The following is an 18,204-nucleotide window of genomic DNA, read 5'->3' as shown; positions in this document are numbered from 1 at the left end:
ATTTGAAAATGAAGGAAATTATCGACTCTGAAGTGATAAATTTTTTAATAAAATTTTGTTACCCTAATTGAAACGAAGGCATGGTATTTTGTGTTCCTAGTATAGGAACAGTTAACAAGATAAATTATATGCAATGTCGCGCTAGTTGAACCTCAAAGCAAGCAAAAGCAAGGTCAGGTTGAAGTTGCATAATGTTACGTCGTGATACACTTATCTTTTTGTCATTTAAAAAAAAAATTATAGTTTTTTACGTAATAATATCGTCATCATTATTTTACATAACATCTGTATGGTCTCTAAGAATTTTGAATCACTTGCACTATATTTGATAATCATTAAAAAATAAACACATTACTTATTTCGACTTATTTCATCATTATTTTACTAAGTTATTTTAATTTGACTTACAGATGCCATTATGATGTGCTATAATTAAAATTATTCGCTCTTTCTTTTCGGAGTATATTTTCTCAGATTAAAACAAGGAAAATAATAATGACTTCTGCAACCTTGGACAAATCGTTTACCTTGAACAGTCATTAAAAGGTTACTAGTTATTCTATCGCTATAACAATGAGTTCACCTGAAAAGTGATGCGGCGAAGTATAATGTATCAAAAGAATTGTGTAGTTAGTATTTTTACGACTATTAATTGGTTTTGTTTTATGAATAAAAATTAATTTACGTTTTTCTGTCTTCCCTAGTGGAGATCGCGGGTGCGAATCCTTCTGCTAGCCCTTAGATTTTCTCTTCCTAGAAACTTCTTATAGCTCACTGCCCAGTGTTGGACAGTGTTGACTCTGACAATTGTCAGGAGGCCGGTAGTGTACTGAAAAAAGCTTCGGGCGGCAATCACCTCAGATGTTGATGCGCCTTAAATTAAAATACATATATACAAATATATTATATATACGTATATAAGTAATGAGTTAAAATTTTTAGCAGAATATCAATTTAGTGAATATTAATTCTTTGCTAGAACGTTCATTTTCTCAAAGTGAATATTTTTGTGGCGACGTTAAGCGTTTTACTAACTTAAGAACATTTTGAAAATTTGCTTCTAATAATAATTTATATTCTTAATTCGCAGAAAGATCATAGATTGCTAGTTTTGTAATTATTTTTGTTCATAATTAATTCACTTGAATAAGAATTGAACTAGCTGAAATAATTGCATTTATTTTGAACAAGGTTATTTGTTTACATAATATTATTTAAAGCGCAGATCAGCCCTTGTAGATTGGCTGTATAATTTAGATGTACATTTTTTTTAAAAAAAATAATATCCTTATAATTAAGATGATTTGTAACTTATATTAAGATGTGAACGGGAGCAGTGCCATTGATTGGTGAGGGATGTTCCATAAATAGGGGAATGAGGGAGATTCGAGTTAACTAAATTTCTCAAGAAAGAAAATTTGCTGGTATTTCAAACTTCATACTCTGGAGTATCATGAAGGGTGGCATTCTCACTAACTTTCTAATATGCATTGCTAAAATTCCAAATGTTAAGAGAATCAGTTAACCAATTTGTAGTATTATTGAAAAGTTAGCCGCCACAGTTACCGAGCGGTTGGAAGCTAGGCCCGCTAACCTAAGATGTGTTGCAGAACTGGGTTCGATTCCAGGTCTTGGCCTTGGATTTTTTTATAACGGTTAATATGAGAAATTAATAGTAAAGTATGTTTGCCAGTCACCAGACGCACGTCCAACGTCACCTAATTTGGTAGTTGGACGTAAATCCCGCTTAAAAAAATAGGCATTACTTTACTTTTACATAATATTATTTAAAGCGCAGATCAGCCCTTGAAGATTGGCTGTATAATTTAGATGTACATTTTACGGAAAAGGACCTGCGCATTTTCCCTTTTTTAGAAATTAAATTTTCTATAAACTTTAATACGCTAATTAAACAGTTAAAAATCAAACTTGTTTTTATCTAATAGGGGAACTTATTTCTGAAAAGTTAGATTTTAGATTGCAGGATTAAAGTACCTGCATAATTATATTTGCTTTTAAGCTCAGCTAATCGAGTAAAAGCTATATTTACTCGCCATTCATTTTTATGTCAAAAGCAATTTAATTCTAAAGAAAATGTTCACCTAAAATTGTAATAACTAAAGGAAATTATTCACATTAAATGTGTACAATGATTAAAATTAAAGTCTGAATTGATAGACAATTAGATCTGAGTTAACAAGTCTTCTTTGATATATAATAGGGATGTTTTACACAATTATAGTCAAGATTTGAACCAAGATATTTTACTCCTGTCATTGCTCAAGCCTCTACAGTCCATTTCCTCTGTTATATTCTCCCTGAATTGTGTTTTGTACGAATAAGAGCTAGACCATCAATCTTCTTTCTGCCTCTGCCGAATAGACATTCACTCTTCGAAGCCATCTGATTATTCCACTCTCTGAAGTGGCTGAACCTTTTTAACTTATTGCTAAAAATTCATTTCAAATAAATCTTAGAGCTCTTATTCTTTCTCTTGTGTTACTTTGTAAGCTTGTTCTCCCCTATTTCCCGCTTAACTTTAACAAAACATTCATCGTTCATCGTGGCTCCATAGCTGAGCAAACTTTCGATAATATCACAGAAGATTTTCAGATGTTTTTGTGAGCTTACCAATAGACTACTTATTTATTTCTATTTAAACGTATTCTAATAGATGAATGATGATTACCTGCATTTTATTTTATTTCTCGATTTATTGGCTTGAGGAATTATTTTAATTATGCAGATTTTAGTCCTTGATTATTCATAGCAAATACACGTTTTGAGTTTTCCTAAATCATTTAAGAAATGGTCTGTCTGTCTGTTGACAAACTTCACCTTTTTTAATTACCATTATGAAGCTTTATCCAGTTTTCTTTAATAGTCACTAAAGATTGATTGAATTTAGAATTACTCTACTTTAGTCCTATTTCTATGGTTTTAATATGATTTTAGTGGATAAGAGGGCAAGCTACAACTCATGCTTCCCTAAAAGAATCATTTTATTATAGGTATTTAATATTCATTAATATTGAAGTTAAATATGTATCTGTTCTAAGTTATAAAAGTTTTAACAGTTCAATAAACACCAGTAAGACAAACTAGTTTGAGTGTTCACATCATTTCTTTGTAAAATAGATTATTTTAATATTGAATTTATATTATTATTTTCTTATTTTTTAATTTAAGGTGCGTTACCATCTGAAATCATTAGCACTCGGGGCTTTTTTCAATGCACTTTTGGCCTCTGGACAGTCTTTTCTCAATACAGTCATCACGTCCATCGCCGGACAGTTTGCTGTAAGAAGCTCCTTGGAAGAGAAAATCTAATGGAAAGCAGCCAAATTCGTAACCAGGATCTCCCTTGGGAATCCAGTGCTCTAAAACTGAGCTAATCCCTTACTTAGTTGAATTTAATATAGTTTATCTTGTTATACATAACTCACGACAAAAAATTCAGTTAAAATCAATTCAGTTAATTCGCCTCAATTAACTCAAAAATTTATAACAGAACCATCTTTGAAATATTTTTCTGGCTACGGCCTTGGTTGAAGGTCTAATGCAAAAGTGTTTAAAGATAGGCGCTAAGATAAGCTATGGGAAGGTGAATTGCGTAGAACTGGGTTCAGTTCCCGATTTTGGCCTTGAATATATTTTATGGGTTGTTGAGTAAATTGAATATTGAAGTGTTTCCTTTCCGATCTCCATATAGATCTCTAATGGTAAAGTCTACCTAGAAATGTCATCATTCTTGTTATCATACTTATGCTTAATGTAATTATTTGAAAGTATTCCAACTTATCCCACTTCTAAAGAGAAATATTATGTCAAAGTTTTGTTGAAATCAATTTTTCATTGGGAATATATGTTTTCGGGTGTCATGCGGACAGAGTGTATTAAAAATAAATAAATAAATTGGAAAATTGCAAGATGTAGGTACCATATGTTAATACTGTAAACTTGGTTTCGGTGAAAGTTCTTCACAAGAAGTCGTTTCCAAAAAAAACCTTTTCTTAAGAAATATTTTTAATTTTTTTTTTTTACATCCTTACGTCATTTCTTTAGTATTATATCGAGGATATTGACGGAGAGTAACACATTTCTAAGTTTTTACTCAGTTTCAGGAAAAGCAAATTTATAATTGGCCTCCAAGAATCGAATGGTTTTGCAGCTTGGCGGTTAGGTATAAAAAGAAAAACATAAATAAATAAAAATGTGTCAGTTTCCCCCCAAAAAAAGGAATAAATAGTTGTTTGTACAAAAAAAGAATTCCATCTGGGTTGTGTACTGAAGCAACTGAAATTTATTTAATGAGGGTATATTTTTCTGATACGCTTATATTCATTTTATATGTTGATGATACGCTTATTTTGTTGATGATTACTGACTTGTATCATTATAGTTTAAGTTAAAGAAACTTTAATGAAAGTTTACTCAGTTCTGTATCTCTTTTGTTTAAAAACTTAATCTGTGTGTGAATTGTAGACATTCTGTTTTCTTCTTCCACAATGGCTGTTGTGATATTACATTTTGTTGAACGGTCTGTCCGCCGATATTCTTTTACACTCTGTACAATCTCGCTCAGAAATGTTTTAACATTATTGACATTAATTTCCTGAATTCTTTCTTTTCACTTTCTAAGATTTTTCCTGACAGCTTTGATAATTAGGTCGTTTCAATTCTTGCTTGAGAGGAATCAGTCAAGTTTCAAATATAAGATTGGACATGGTATTTATAGAAGAATCTTTTTTTTGTTTTAAGTTTAAGAGGGCATAATTAAATGACTAAAGTATCTTTTCATTCAGATCGTACAAATTTCAACCAAAGTAAATAAAAAGTATATTTCATTGAAAATTTTAATTAAATAGAATTAGAAAGAATAAGTGTTTATTTTTAAAAATAAACATAATAAATTTACGTTAACCTTTATAACTATATACAAACACCATTGTTCTATTCTATTTGTTTCAAGCAAATATTTAACGTGTTAACTGCTACGTATTCACTTGAAAGTAGAAATTGGGTTATTTAACTGAAGAAGAAATTTTACTACACTCGTACAGTTGAAAGTTAAGGGCTAAAATAAAAATAATTTCAAATAGTTTTAGCTTCCTGATGTACTGAAGAGAGCTGACCAGGTTAGACTACGGATACTGCGTCACGAAAAATCCAAAATGAGAGAACAAAAAAAATCCTAGGTCACATATGTTAATGACAAAATATTCTCTCGTTTGCTTTTTAATTTTTTATTTGTTTAAAGATTTTTTTCCCAATTTTAAAGAATGTTTGGTTTTTCTCTAGTAATCTCAATATTACGTGCGTAACTGTCACAATCCTCTCAATTTAAAAGAGGCGTTTTAGACTGCGACTGCTCCCTATAACTAAGAAAGCTACACACTGGCGATCGTGGACTTCAAGCTATGAAGTATTGAAGCATGAGTTCAAGTTCGATATCTCTTCTTTGGCCGTATCATTTTAGACTAAAGTGTATCTGCTATTCGCCTCAGTACGCACATATGATCAGTTGTTGGGAAAAATTCCATTGTATTTTCTAGCGTCTCCGTCCATGATACCTAGTTTATTAGTTGGACGTAAAGTCTTCCTGAAAAAGTAGGCTTAATGTACTTTACTTATTGAAACAGGATGTAGCGAAAAATAATTGCGACCGAGTGTGTTTATTCATGCATTCAGGAAATAGATTGTACTAATTAATTCATGAAGTTCATTAAAAATACATCGTAATCATCATTAACATAAACTTTCTGCTCCTGATCAATAACTAATTATTTTATTGGTTTTAGAACTTAATCTATCCACTCGTTTCCGTGGCCAATTTACCCTCATGCTTCACTCGATGTCCCTTTTTCGGAAGGCTTTTCCCGTACCTCTGAGTCTCGTTCCCGTTCAACCTGTGTCTGTCCTCCTCCTTCTTCTTCTTTCCTCCACCAGTGTTTCGAAGGTTGGCCTAGTCTCTGGTTGGGTTCATTCGCAGGTAATTCGCAGCCGGTTCCTGGTTTCTTCAATATTATCCTATGCCTTTTTTTATCTTTGGAGAAGCCAGCCCTAAAAACCCCGGATAAAGTTGAAGAGATCTCTTATCACATAAGGGCTTTGAATTAGAAACTATCTTAGAATGTATTGGATCTAGGCCACTAAGGCAATTAAATGTTATGGGATGGGTTTCGTCATCCTTACGGGACAGTTTCACAATTGGACTTAAGTTTACAGGGCGAAATTTCAGAATGAGAAGTATGGATATTTATAAAACCGGGCAGTTTGTATGGGATAAAATCTGACTAGGAAAATTTACAATTATAGATATAATTATATACAAATTTCTTTAAAGACTGAGAAAATTGTAGTAGGAAGACTTTTAAATTTAATTTTGAAGTTGGCACTTTTTCACAATCATTAAAAAGTAATTAATTTTTTGAAACATTCTTTTTTTGAAAAGCTGTTCTTTTTCGATAAATTTAAAGTAGTGGAAAAATTTTGCAAAAAAAAATTGTTTTTACAATATTAAAATTAAAAAAAGTTCAACTTAAAAAGAAATGTTCTGTGAATGCTATACATACTAAAACTAATTGGGCTTGACATATGTATACCCTAACTGCAGATGACCTTACTTCTTTGTGTAGTAAGGGAAGTAAAACAGTTGTTTTGGTTTTTTTTTATTTAATAATTTTAATCATTGGACAAAGAATCACAGTATTATTACCAAAAGAGCCCTATTAGAGTCCGGACGTGACTGATGAAAATAATGGGATGATTATAGTTGTGTATTGCATTTAAACTTCAGTTTGCTTTGTGTTGCCTTCCTTTCAACAGCAGTTTGGCTGTGAAAATGAAATTAACTTCAGCAATGGAAAACTTAGTTAGGTTTAAAAAACTAACTTTATTTTCAATTCTGTGATAGAAAGTGATTCAATAGGAGGTTGAATTTTATCCCTGAATCAGCAGTTTGTATACTCGTAATTTGTATTTCAATTCAGCCATTTAAGAAAGTTTAATAGATAATTGTTTTTTCTCTACTTTGTCTCCACTTATTGAATGCGAGCGTGATCTAAAGAGAAACAAATCAATTACTTAGTTAATTGTACAAACAACAGATGGTGTTAAGACCTCGGTCAAGGTTTAACCTTCCAATTCCCCCTTATCTTTTTTCTTCCGTAAAAAACTTTCGTTTTGTTCTAGTTATTTTCTTGTTATCTATTTTATTTTAGCTCCTTATAATGATAAACTGTTTTACATATATTTGACGTCATTTACAACAGGTTTGTCATTTGAATTGCTAAACTTGCTATAGTAAAGTGCTGGCAGCTATGGAATCTGATGATTCTCGTGTAACGATGACGTATTACTGTAATTTAATTATTTAATAATTTATTAGTGTAATAATGGCTTCTCAGTACATATATTTGAATGTGCTTATTTCTTTAGGGGACAAAAAACCCGATGACAATGTGGTCGAAGTGGAGAGTGGTGCCTGTGTCAAGTTTGTTTCCCGGACCATGAATGACTGCTGTCAAAGAGAACAACTCCAACGCAGGTGGGTACTCTTTCTTTATTCATAAGCTCCAAAACTATGCAGATTTCATTACTTTGCAAATAACTTTCTAGAAATTCTTTGTTTACACTCTCTCATTAAACAAAAATGCTAAAACGAATGATTCGATGAAAAGAATCACATTTGTGTCATATGAAGGCTTTTTTTTATATTTGCTTTTGAACACATTTTGAAATCAGCCAAAAGAATGTTTAGTCCTCATGTAAATCCGTTGAGGTCAGTAATATCGAGACCTTTCAATCCAGAGTTTATGATTTTTCAAGAAATAATGCGTGCATTGTCTAAATTACCATTAACTGTTCTAAAACAAACCTCAAAAATGTTGAGAAAAAAGTAAGCATGTGCCTAACACCTACGTGCATCAACTGAGACTTTTTTTGGTTCTTAATATTAGTGAATTGGATTACATCCCTTATTCTCTTGGAAGTTAAAAGTTTCTACGTTAAGTAGGAAAAGATATGCATATTCATACTTCTATCAGTGATTTCGTTGCGTAACTCCTGTCGAAGCTAAGAATGATAATTAAGTTAAGGCCCTCATAATTGTCTTTAAAATGCCGCGAAAAATGTTCAGCTTTTTCGGAGCCTAAAAGTTTTGAAAGAAACAATATTCTGACCTCTTACTTGAGGGAACTTCTTGCTTAAAATTAAAGCCATTCAAGTAAAAATAATAACTCAATTAATCCAGGTAATATTTAACAAGTTACTATTATTATATCTATATTTTTTAGATTCGTAGGAATCGCTTGTGTTCTGTTTAATGATGTGAAATATATTCACTATTAATGGATATATAATTTTTTATCTTTGTTAGAACTATTAAAGAAACGCAAAGGCGTTTTTCATAATTTTTAAAATTCATAGAGTTAGAAGAATGATTCAGATTCTGAAAAAAAAAAAATAGCCAGATTTTTATTACTAATTTGCTTTTGTTCACTTACTTCCAAAATTTAAGACACCTTCATTCCACTAATTTTGATAGAACTTGTCAAAGTAGAAAGATATACTTCTTTAGTAATTGAAAACTGTTCTTGCGGTTTGCAGGTTGCCTATTTCGGAATGGTTACCTAAATATTCCTGGAATTATCTTCTGAAGGATTTTATTGCTGGCTTAACGGTTGGTCTCACAGCCATACCTCAAGGTATAGCCTATGCTGTAGTTGCGGGTCTTCAACCACAGGTAATTAGTTAAAATAAACATTAAATACTCACAGTAAAAAATCGGAAATGGTTTACCTGTCAAAACCCTTTATTTTTTTAGTATGGCCTATATTCAGGATTCATGGGTTGTTTTGTTTATATGATCTTTGGAAGTTGCAAAGACATAACAATTGGACCAACAGCGATCATGGCACTAATGACCCAGAAGTATGTTGAATCCCATGGACCTGATTTTGCCGTTTTACTTGCATTTCTATCCGGGGTTGTGATATTTATTTTTGGAATCCTTAGATTAGGTAAGTACATTAATTTATTTATTTGTTTTAAATTTATTTTTGTTATTCACTTAAAATTAACGAGAATCAAATTATTAAATTGATTTTCAATAGAATTAATGAGTTTCATTTTATGTTCGTAATTATAAGATAATAAGTATGAGATAGTAAAAATAAAAGGTTTTCAAGTAATGTAGGACTTGTACTTTAAAATATGAATTCACAATTTACACTAGGTAATTCAATTTTAACTTTATTATTTTGCAGGTTTTTTGGTGGAATTTATCTCTATGCCAGTAACAGTAGGTTTTACATCTGCTGCTGCTATAACCATAGCCTCATCGCAGATAAAAGGATTATTTGGACTACCAGGCCGACCTCATGGTTTTATTGATTCTTGGGTTAATGCTTACAATCATATTACTGAATTAAGATTGTGGGACACTATTCTTGGAGTTGTCACTATTATCGTGCTTGTATTGTTTAAGGTTTGTTTACATTGACATTTATTGAATTTAATAACGTAACTATAATACAATCCGTTCTTCAGAATAACCCATAATGTTCTCAAGAGTCCGTTTTTTTTTAAACTTTGGAAATAAAGACCATAGAAATTAGTTATTATTAATTAGAAATAAAGACATTAGGTAGTTTGTGTCAGTAGGCATTTTTGTACGGATTTACAGAAATTAAAGGAGGCGAGTGAAAATTGGGAAGAGAATTCCAACACAAAACTGGTGATGAAGAAATCCTTAGGGTTATTAGGTCTGGCCAGAAACGCAGTGGTGGTTATTGTTGGCACATTACTAGCATATATTCTATCACTTTACGATATTCAACCATTTCTACTCACTGGTAAATTATATAAAAATTTTCTGATATATTTTATTGAACAGTAATATTTCTGAATCTTATTACAATTAACTACAAATTTTTGTAAATACGTTTCTTATTTTTTACAGGAACGGTTGAATCAGGATTACCTCCTTTTACACCACCTCCTTTTTCTACTCATTCTGGCAATTCTACCCTCAGTTTTCTTGATATGACCAAAGAGATGGGTTCTGCTATAGTTGTAGTGCCATTGATTGCTATATTGGAAAGTATCGCAATTGCTAAAGCTTTTGGTAAGGGTTTGAATATATTCTTTTGGAACTATAATATTAGCAATCTCTAAGGGAACTCTCTTTTGTTCAAGGAATGGAAATATTTTTTTAAAAAACTTATATATCAAAAATATGATAACAATTTTACTAATTAAAGATATTTAAAATGTTCGATTACTTATTATAGTGTTAGAGATTTTTCTTTCTAATTCAGAATAAAATTCTTACAAAATCCTTATTACTTTGGAGTTCGATAGTCTCCAACAAAGATGGTAGTTTAAGATGGATGGAAGATTAAGATGTTAGTTGAAAGAATGTTAATCACCTTTAAATTTATCTTAAGCAAGCATGCAAAGCTAATTACGTCGCGAGCAACGAATAACTAACAATATACCTGCATTTTTTTTTTCTTAACTTTTGAAAATAGATAACTTTCCTTAAGTTTTTTTTTGTTTATTACTTAGATATTTTTAGTGTAGAACTTAACATTAAAACTCTATTATTACTTAATAGTTTAATACTTTAATTGAACTAATATTCTGCAATGTTTTAATTTTGGAAAACTCTAGACATATTTCAAATCGTATTCGTACTTAATTCCCTTTCCTTGAAGGCGCTTTGTATTCTTCATCGAATTTTTCCACACACCTGTATTTGGGAACTTTCGTCTCCGATAATTTAAATTCAAAGCTTAAAGATCATCTTCCATTTCCTCTAACCATCTCAATCGGGAGATTACCCGTAGGTTGCTTAACTTCTTGCACTAACTTCCAAAAGTTCATGAGTTTTCCGGAGACTCTATTTTCTTATTTCAAGAGAAGCTATCTCCGCTTATTTTGGAAGCATACTTCAGCTTGGGATTTTTTTTCTTATTTTGAGTTATTTCTCGAAATCATGTTAGACTGTGCTTGGATGTGCATTCTATAATTGAATAATAACTGTATTTGTATTTAAAATAAATTCGTTTTATTTTAGCTAAGGGAAAGAGTATAGATGCTACTCAGGAAATGTTAGCTCTTGGTCTGTGTAATGTAGTTGGTTCCTTTGTACGTTCATTTCCAACAACTGGATCTTTCACCAGAACTGCGGTGAATCATGCTTCTGGAGTTGTAACACCAGCAGGAGGAATTTTCACCGGTATTGTTTTATTACCATTTCTTTAACCATTCTGCTACATAAAAAGATTTATCTGAACTTTTCTGTTGTAAACAAAAACTGTATTTTTTTTGTGCAGGTGTTTTGGTTCTCCTTTCATTGAGTTTTCTTACGTCAACTTTTTATTTTATACCTAAGGCAACTCTGGCGGGATTAATCATGTGTGCTATGTTCTACATGGTAGAATATCATGCAGTGACTACTTTGTGGCGTACCAAAAGTGAGTACAAAGTTTATTTATTTTCTCACAGCAATATTTGCGAAATTTTGACCGAAAATGCAATTCTATTTTGATGGCCTTGACGACATTTCTAAACTATCAATCAATAATTTATGTTTATTATACTTGGAAGTATCAAAAGTTAAACTGCAATAAGCATTAAAGTGCTCTCAATTGTTAGTAAACTAAACCTTTTTAACAAGGTTAATAAATATAGTACGTTTGTATTTTCATAACATTGCATTTTCATGTTGTAAAAATGTATTGGTAATATTCATTCATTCTCAAAAACCAATTATAGATATGTAATGCATAAAAATCCAGAAATGAATAATTACTCTGGAAGCAAAAGTAGATACTACCTCTTTCCTTTCTAATCGTTCATTGCCTGATAAATGAAACCACTAAAATAAATGTTTCTGTAACATTGCACCTCGTTGATATATGAATTAATTAATTGTTGATCCTTCAATTTGAAAAAGTTGAAGTAAACAAATCGCAAGAAAATATACTACTTCCATACATACTTCGACAATATTAAACCTACTTTAAGCTAAAGTCGAAAAATAACAAACTTTATAGTCTTATTAAACATAGCTGTATTTATCGACTCAATTGTTCATTAAAAAAAAATAAAATAAAGTAATCGCCTATTTTTTCAGACGGGGCTTAACGTCCAACTACCAATTAGGTGTTGTGGACGGAGGCGACTAGCAAACATACTTTACTGTAAATTTCTTTTATTAACTATTAAATAAAATCCAAGGCCTAAGACCGGGAATCGAACCCAGTACCACAATACATATTAGCTTTACTGGTCTCGCCTCTAACCGTTCGGCTACCGTGGCGCCTAATAGTTCATTTAATACAGTTATGAGAAATTCTTTTTCTCTACAGTTCCCTCTAGAAATTTTAAACCTTCATTTGGAAGAATGATTTTGCTAGTAGGTCAGACCTTTTATTTGAACATTTTTTTTGCAGCAAAATTGTCTTATGAGGATCCTAGAGAGTCCTTTTGAACTTCCAATGCAGTTATGTTTCCTCACCTTTAATAAAGTTATATTTCATAAAGAATCATTTGTCAATTGGAATCGTAAAATAAAAAAAGAAACAAAACTGTTTCAATTCAAATTTAATATTTTACAGAACTGGATTTGTTGCCGTTTATAACCACTCTTCTGGCATGTTTGTTTCTTGGCTTGGAATACGGAATGTTGGTTGGAATTACCGTAAATCTCCTGTTTATCTTGTACCAGTCAGCTAGGCCAAGTGTCACTTTGCAGTGGGTGTGGGTTAGTTATTTATTGATATTTTAATAAATATTTTAAATTTTTACACATTTACATTCTAATTTTTGCCGATCAAATTTAATTTTTGAGTAATGCATAATTTTATTTAATTAGGTAAGTGATTCAGAAGTGCTGTTGGTAACACCTACTCAGAGTTTAGTGTTCCCAGCTACTGATTATATTAGAGAGGTTATCATTCAAACTTGTATTACAAAACACAGTACGGCAATGGTAATCATCGATGGAACTCATATACACTACATTGATTCTACTATGGCCAAGGTATTAAAACACATTTTAACATTATTTGTATTTCTTTTTTGTTTTTTCTTATTAGTTGAGGTTGCGTTACAGGGTTTAAAAATGATAGTTGAAGATTTAAGTGTTAGAGGTCAAGAAGTTGTTTTTTGGAGATGGAAAGAGTCGGCTATGTTTACTGTACTTGGTTTCGATCCTGAATTATCCAAATATTTTAGATTTGAAGAATCTTTGCTTCAGCTCATTACAGGTACTTCAATAATTATATTATTTTTATTTTATATTTCCTTTTGAAACTTTACTGGAAACCTAGTTAAATTACGAACTTTAATCTCCGCTTGAATTTCTCATGACCAAAAACGAAAGTATTACCTAAAACATATTTATGAATTTTAGGATGGTAGTTGAAATTAAAGATTAAACAGCAAATTCCTGAAATCTACAGGTTGATATCGGTACATTATTATATTTGCACAGGGCCATGTTACAAATCATGACGTTTGGATTAAAAAGAAGATATCTTCCAAAGAATTATACATACAACAATAATGAAAGATAAAAAATGAATTACCAAGTTGAACGCTGTAAAAATCGCTGTTGCTTTTTTCATTGTTCTTAGTGTATTAGGCAGTGACCTAGCTCTGATTGTATGGCCAAGATCTCTTAACCTTACATCCTGCTTTTCTGCCTGTCTTAGAGTCTAGTGTGTTCTAGTATATATCTGTATTGCTCCAGACCCTGATAGAGCTTCGGAAACACTAATTGCACTAATTGACAGAATGTATTGGTTAATGTATAGCCTAACTTGGTACAGCGAACGTACTTGGACTTGCTTAACCTAGGGATATTTAAAGAGTGTTGGGCATTTTGGTCGTCTATTCAAAAACCACAAAATCTTTACCATTTCGATGAAATTTGTTTTCACTTATTTAACGAGAAGGGTCGGTCATCTTGGCATCTTGGTCGTCTTTTCAAAAACCACAAAATCTTTACCATTTCGATGAAATTTGTTTTCTTTTATTTAACGAGAAGGATCATTTTTTTCAAAGAGAGAAGAGACATTTAAAGCGTTTATCTGTGGTTATTGGCGTCCGGAACGTTTTTCATTGCAAAGCGTCTCTCGTTCTATACTGTTATTACATTGATGTAGACTCGTTATAAATCTGTCTGGTTGTTGCATTTGAATGCTCTTTTTCGATAATGAAGATTTCATTGAAAATTTATTGTGAGACCTCAGGAGACCTCACATATGAATTAGGCCATTACTTTTTACAATTGCCAAAATGTTTGAAAGCAGATCATTTTAAAAATTTGTCATGTTTGAAATTGTGTTCTGATTATCATCAGAGGTCGGATGGTAGGTATCTGGTGCAGATTTTTTAAGTAATAATAGGAGATATCCATATCTATCCATTTATTATACATTTTCAACACGTCCAAGTTTGAAGAACTTTTATTTGAATTTTGGGAATTAAGTTTAATTTGTTGGAAAAATATTTATTTTTTATTACTGAATGCGATTTTTTATGTTCATAGGTCCAGTAAAGGAAACCAATGATGGTCAAGGGAATTATGAAAAATTAGCAACTACAGAAGAAGGAATTAGAAATCATAGTTGAATGTTACAAAAGCTGAAGTTCTAAGATGAGAGCATTTAAAGACTGAAGCTTATAAGTTAAGCTTGTAAGTTTGAATCTACTTAATTTTTAATTTAATAAATTAAAGAAACAAAAAATTCTTCAAAGCTCTACGTGAATTGTTTATATTGGAAATTGATCAAGTTTGGTTCGAATATAAGCAGTATGCTAAGATTTATACACTTTGGTCGTCTAATTAGTAATTTAAAAAAATTACCGTGTAAAAACGTAATTTTCTATTTTTTAAAAATAATTGTCTGCGAAATCGTTGTAGAAGTAATAATGGTGATTTACTTAATTAAGAGATAAGGCGAGGGCCAGTATTGTACTATTATTTATTTAATTAAAAAATAATTACTTAAAAATACATTTTATGTTATATATTCATTTTATTAAGTTATTGACTAACAGCTTTTTTGGACGCTGTGATAAATTTCGAACAAAAATATTTATTATTCACTTAGTGATCAGAAAACTTAAGAATTATACGAATTTGTTGTTAGTATGTTTAATTTTTAAATTATGTATCGTATATTATTAAGTTGGTGAATTAAGTTGGTTAGTGATTTTTTAGTATCTCAAAAACTTTTACATTAAATTGAAAATTCATCTGTCACTTAAAAAGTGTTCAATTTAATGGCAGGTTTTGTTTTTTTCTAATAACTTTTTTAAAGAAAATTATTTTAAAATATTTTAACTTAGAATGACTTATTTAAATGTTTTTTCTTATTACTTACTCGTATTTTACGATTAGAGTTTAGTGATTCAAATTGTGGCCTTAATTGTTGAACTTAGATTGTAAATGTGTTAAACAAACCTTTCCTGTAGATATTGAACAAAGCTAGTGAACTAATGCACGTAAATACTTTTAATTAATTGATTGCTTGATAAGATCGAAAATTAAGACAAATTATGAAAGATGAAAATTGATTGAGCAAACGATAGGGGCGGTCTTATCTATATTTTAATTGAGATGGTCCTAGTAATCAGGGATTTGTACTGCCTCTTCTGTTCGTAAAAGCATTCCTAAACAATTTAATCGTTAATATATATGTATTAAATTATTTTAAACTAAGGATTATAATTGATTTTTTGTGCCTTTATGACCAATTGTGTTAAGAGATGTTGAATACCAACAAATGCCTACTTTTAGTACAACATCAATCATTCCAATTCAAAATTTCTAACAAGGCATTCTAATTTTTTGAGAGTATTCAGAAAATACAAATTTTAATTTATTCAGATAAACTTACATTTACTTCCCAAATTCTGTGATAGAAGTTTATAACTACCACATTTATCAAATGTATTGCCTGTAAATATGAGATAATTATTTTTATTAGTATTGAAAACTATGTTATATTTTTATGTTGCAAAGTACAAATTGTACTCTATTGTAAATAATAAGGCTAATAAATATTATCTGTTATTGTAATTTATGTGTATTTTGTTTAATGACACAATTAATAAAGTCTAAAATTCTAATAGATTGAGTAGAACTTTTTATTTTATTTTATGATTTACTTATTGAAGAACAAAGGCGCCTTAATCCTTCAGTGCACTCTAGACACTTCCATCATCTTACAGAAATGTAAAAGCTCTCAGGAAGGAGAAATCTAAAAATCTAGCCGGAAATCGGCCGGTTGGTTCAAACGGCTTGTCCGCGAGGAAATAAATTTTTTTCGAACTCTAAACATTTGTAATATTTAATTCTTACAAACACTTAATAGTTTTGAAGTGAAATCTTCAATGAAGTGTAATCTTAAAAGGGAGCCTTAAGGAAAAAAAATGATTAGGAAAAGTTATGAATCTATGTTTGTGTAATGTATATAAGTTTACAGAAAAGCCTAGGAGCGATTTCCAAGAAAGTGAACGATTTGTTCAGTAAAGAGGTAGATTTTTCAAATTCAACTTTAGCAACATACTTATCCTCTAAACAGTAACTATACAGGTCAGGAGAATAGCACTTTGAAAAGAAAGTACCTATGAATCTCTTCCTCTTGTAAAAACCCCAACTTAAATTCGAATGTTCGGAAAGTATATCAATAGTTATATATCTCTACAAATATTAGGGATACCGAAAGGGGATCAACGCCATTTTTCGCAATTTTTGCTTACCTCTATGTGTAAAAATAATTTTTTCGTATTGCTGGAACTACAAAACGGACAGTTCTTGTGAAAGCCGAAATCGAAAATCAGCACGATTAAAACACCTCTTTAGTAAAGTAAAAGAAAAAATGTTTTATATTCGGACCAATCATAACCCATTATTAATTTCTTAGAAGAACTGTTTTGTTTGGATGCATTTAAGTTTAATGTCAAAATAAGTAAAGAAACGATTTTGGATCAGGATTGAATCTAGGTAATCAGTAACATTTTATGATTTAAATATTTTTGCTATGTTTTGAGTACTATTTGAAATTATATTTGGTACTTTTCCGTTAACCGGGCGCAAGCGAAAAACAGTATTGGGTAAAACTGTTTTCTTTACAATTCATTAATATTTGTTTATAGTTGAACTTGTTTTGCTTACTTTTAATTAATATTTGTTTATAGTTGAACGTTTTCGACTTTTTTCCGTTGACTTGGCTCGCGTTTGGTTCACAATTGGCGACATTTGCGCCCGGCTAACGGAAAAGTACCTTATATTTATTTTAAGAGATTAATAATGTCCTTAAATTGAGATTAATGAAAACAAAATTAAAGAAATGTACACAAAAAATATAATAGCATTAAAATTTGTCGTGAACAAATTTATTCGATAAATAAAATTTATAAAAATAAGCGTCTTTTAATTTTAAAACAAAAACACCAATATTTTGTAGTAATCACTTAGGATCCTCATCCATCATATCCATCCTTCTATGGCGCGCCATATTCGAGAGTATAGCATCTAAAGATGTTGTTTTCTTTTTAGCACTCCCTCTTGGACCAACATCACCTAGTGGTCTGAGGCAAAGTTGTCCTTTTTCAACTTCAAAATCAAAATATTCATCTTTTTCTTGAGGTTTATCTTCTACAGTACACTTTTCTTTAACTTCTTCTTCAGTTTGCTCAGGCGTGGGAGCACGTCGACCAGGGCAGGTCCATGACAGGTCAAGTATAGTTTCTTCCGATTTTGCCAGTTCTTCATATATCCTTAAAATTTCCTCTGGAGGCGGTTCCCACTTTCCATTTTCTCGCAATTTTAAGTCATACTTTTCATCGTCCGAACAGAGAACTTCCCAATCATCCGACATAATAAGAAAAAAGATCTACCTCAACTCTTTTAACAGCTAATAAAGTAAAAAATTCATAAGCGGCACTAAAAGAAAGTAGTTTAATTAGCTTAGATAGCTGAATACTGATTGAACTACTTCATTTTGGAATCATCAACTTCGTTTCTTCAGATCTAATAGTTTAGTTGGACTCTTACTCAAATAGAAAATAATAATTATACATAACTTCAATGTCTACATTTTATATATACTTTTATTTTGAAACCCTACGGAGGTTGTAATCTACAAATCGATACATGGAAACTCGCTGACGGCTCGA

At 30.8% G+C, this 18,204-nt stretch overlaps 2 protein-coding genes across 7 annotated transcripts in view; one reads left to right on the top strand and one right to left on the bottom strand.

Annotated features, from left to right (window-relative positions):
• LOC141460280 (sodium-independent sulfate anion transporter) overlaps positions 1 to 16,156 on the top strand; it is a 41,752-nt gene extending 25,596 nt beyond the window's left edge. For 4 of the 6 annotated variants that reach the window (XM_074140117.1, XM_074140118.1, XM_074140122.1 and 1 more), the window contains exons 2-13: positions 7,441 to 7,549; positions 8,611 to 8,746; positions 8,828 to 9,023; positions 9,270 to 9,490; positions 9,689 to 9,857; positions 9,965 to 10,129; positions 11,084 to 11,245; positions 11,343 to 11,483; positions 12,630 to 12,775; positions 12,887 to 13,054; positions 13,127 to 13,280; positions 14,567 to 16,156. In XM_074140117.1, coding sequence (XP_073996218.1) covers positions 7,441 to 7,549; positions 8,611 to 8,746; positions 8,828 to 9,023; positions 9,270 to 9,490; positions 9,689 to 9,857; positions 9,965 to 10,129; positions 11,084 to 11,245; positions 11,343 to 11,483; positions 12,630 to 12,775; positions 12,887 to 13,054; positions 13,127 to 13,280; positions 14,567 to 14,649 — 1,850 coding nt within the window. In that variant the 3' untranslated portion in view covers positions 14,650 to 16,156. Of the gene's footprint in view, positions 1 to 6,806; positions 7,363 to 7,440; positions 7,550 to 8,610; positions 8,747 to 8,827; positions 9,024 to 9,269; positions 9,491 to 9,688; positions 9,858 to 9,964; positions 10,130 to 11,083; positions 11,246 to 11,342; positions 11,484 to 12,629; positions 12,776 to 12,886; positions 13,055 to 13,126; positions 13,281 to 14,566 lie in introns of those variants that run through there. The other 2 variants (XM_074140119.1, XM_074140120.1) reach the window with 2 other exon arrangements.
• A 1,211-nt stretch (positions 16,157 to 17,367) lies between these two features.
• Positions 17,368 to 18,182, bottom strand: Pa1 (PTIP binding protein Pa1). Its single transcript, XM_074140168.1, has one exon. It carries the CDS (start codon positions 17,904 to 17,906, stop codon positions 17,496 to 17,498), a length of 411 nt encoding a protein of 136 aa, XP_073996269.1. The 5' UTR covers positions 17,907 to 18,182; the 3' UTR covers positions 17,368 to 17,495.
• Between the last annotated feature and the right edge of the window lie 22 nt (positions 18,183 to 18,204).

The sequence above is a fragment of the Rhodnius prolixus genome, unplaced genomic scaffold (genome assembly GCF_049639745.1).
Source record: "Rhodnius prolixus isolate KJV_2025 unplaced genomic scaffold, Rpr scaffold_6, whole genome shotgun sequence".
NCBI lineage: Eukaryota > Metazoa > Arthropoda > Insecta > Hemiptera > Reduviidae > Rhodnius > Rhodnius prolixus.
Note: the sequence above shows the minus strand (reverse complement) of the source record. Positions and strands in the feature narration are given on the sequence as shown.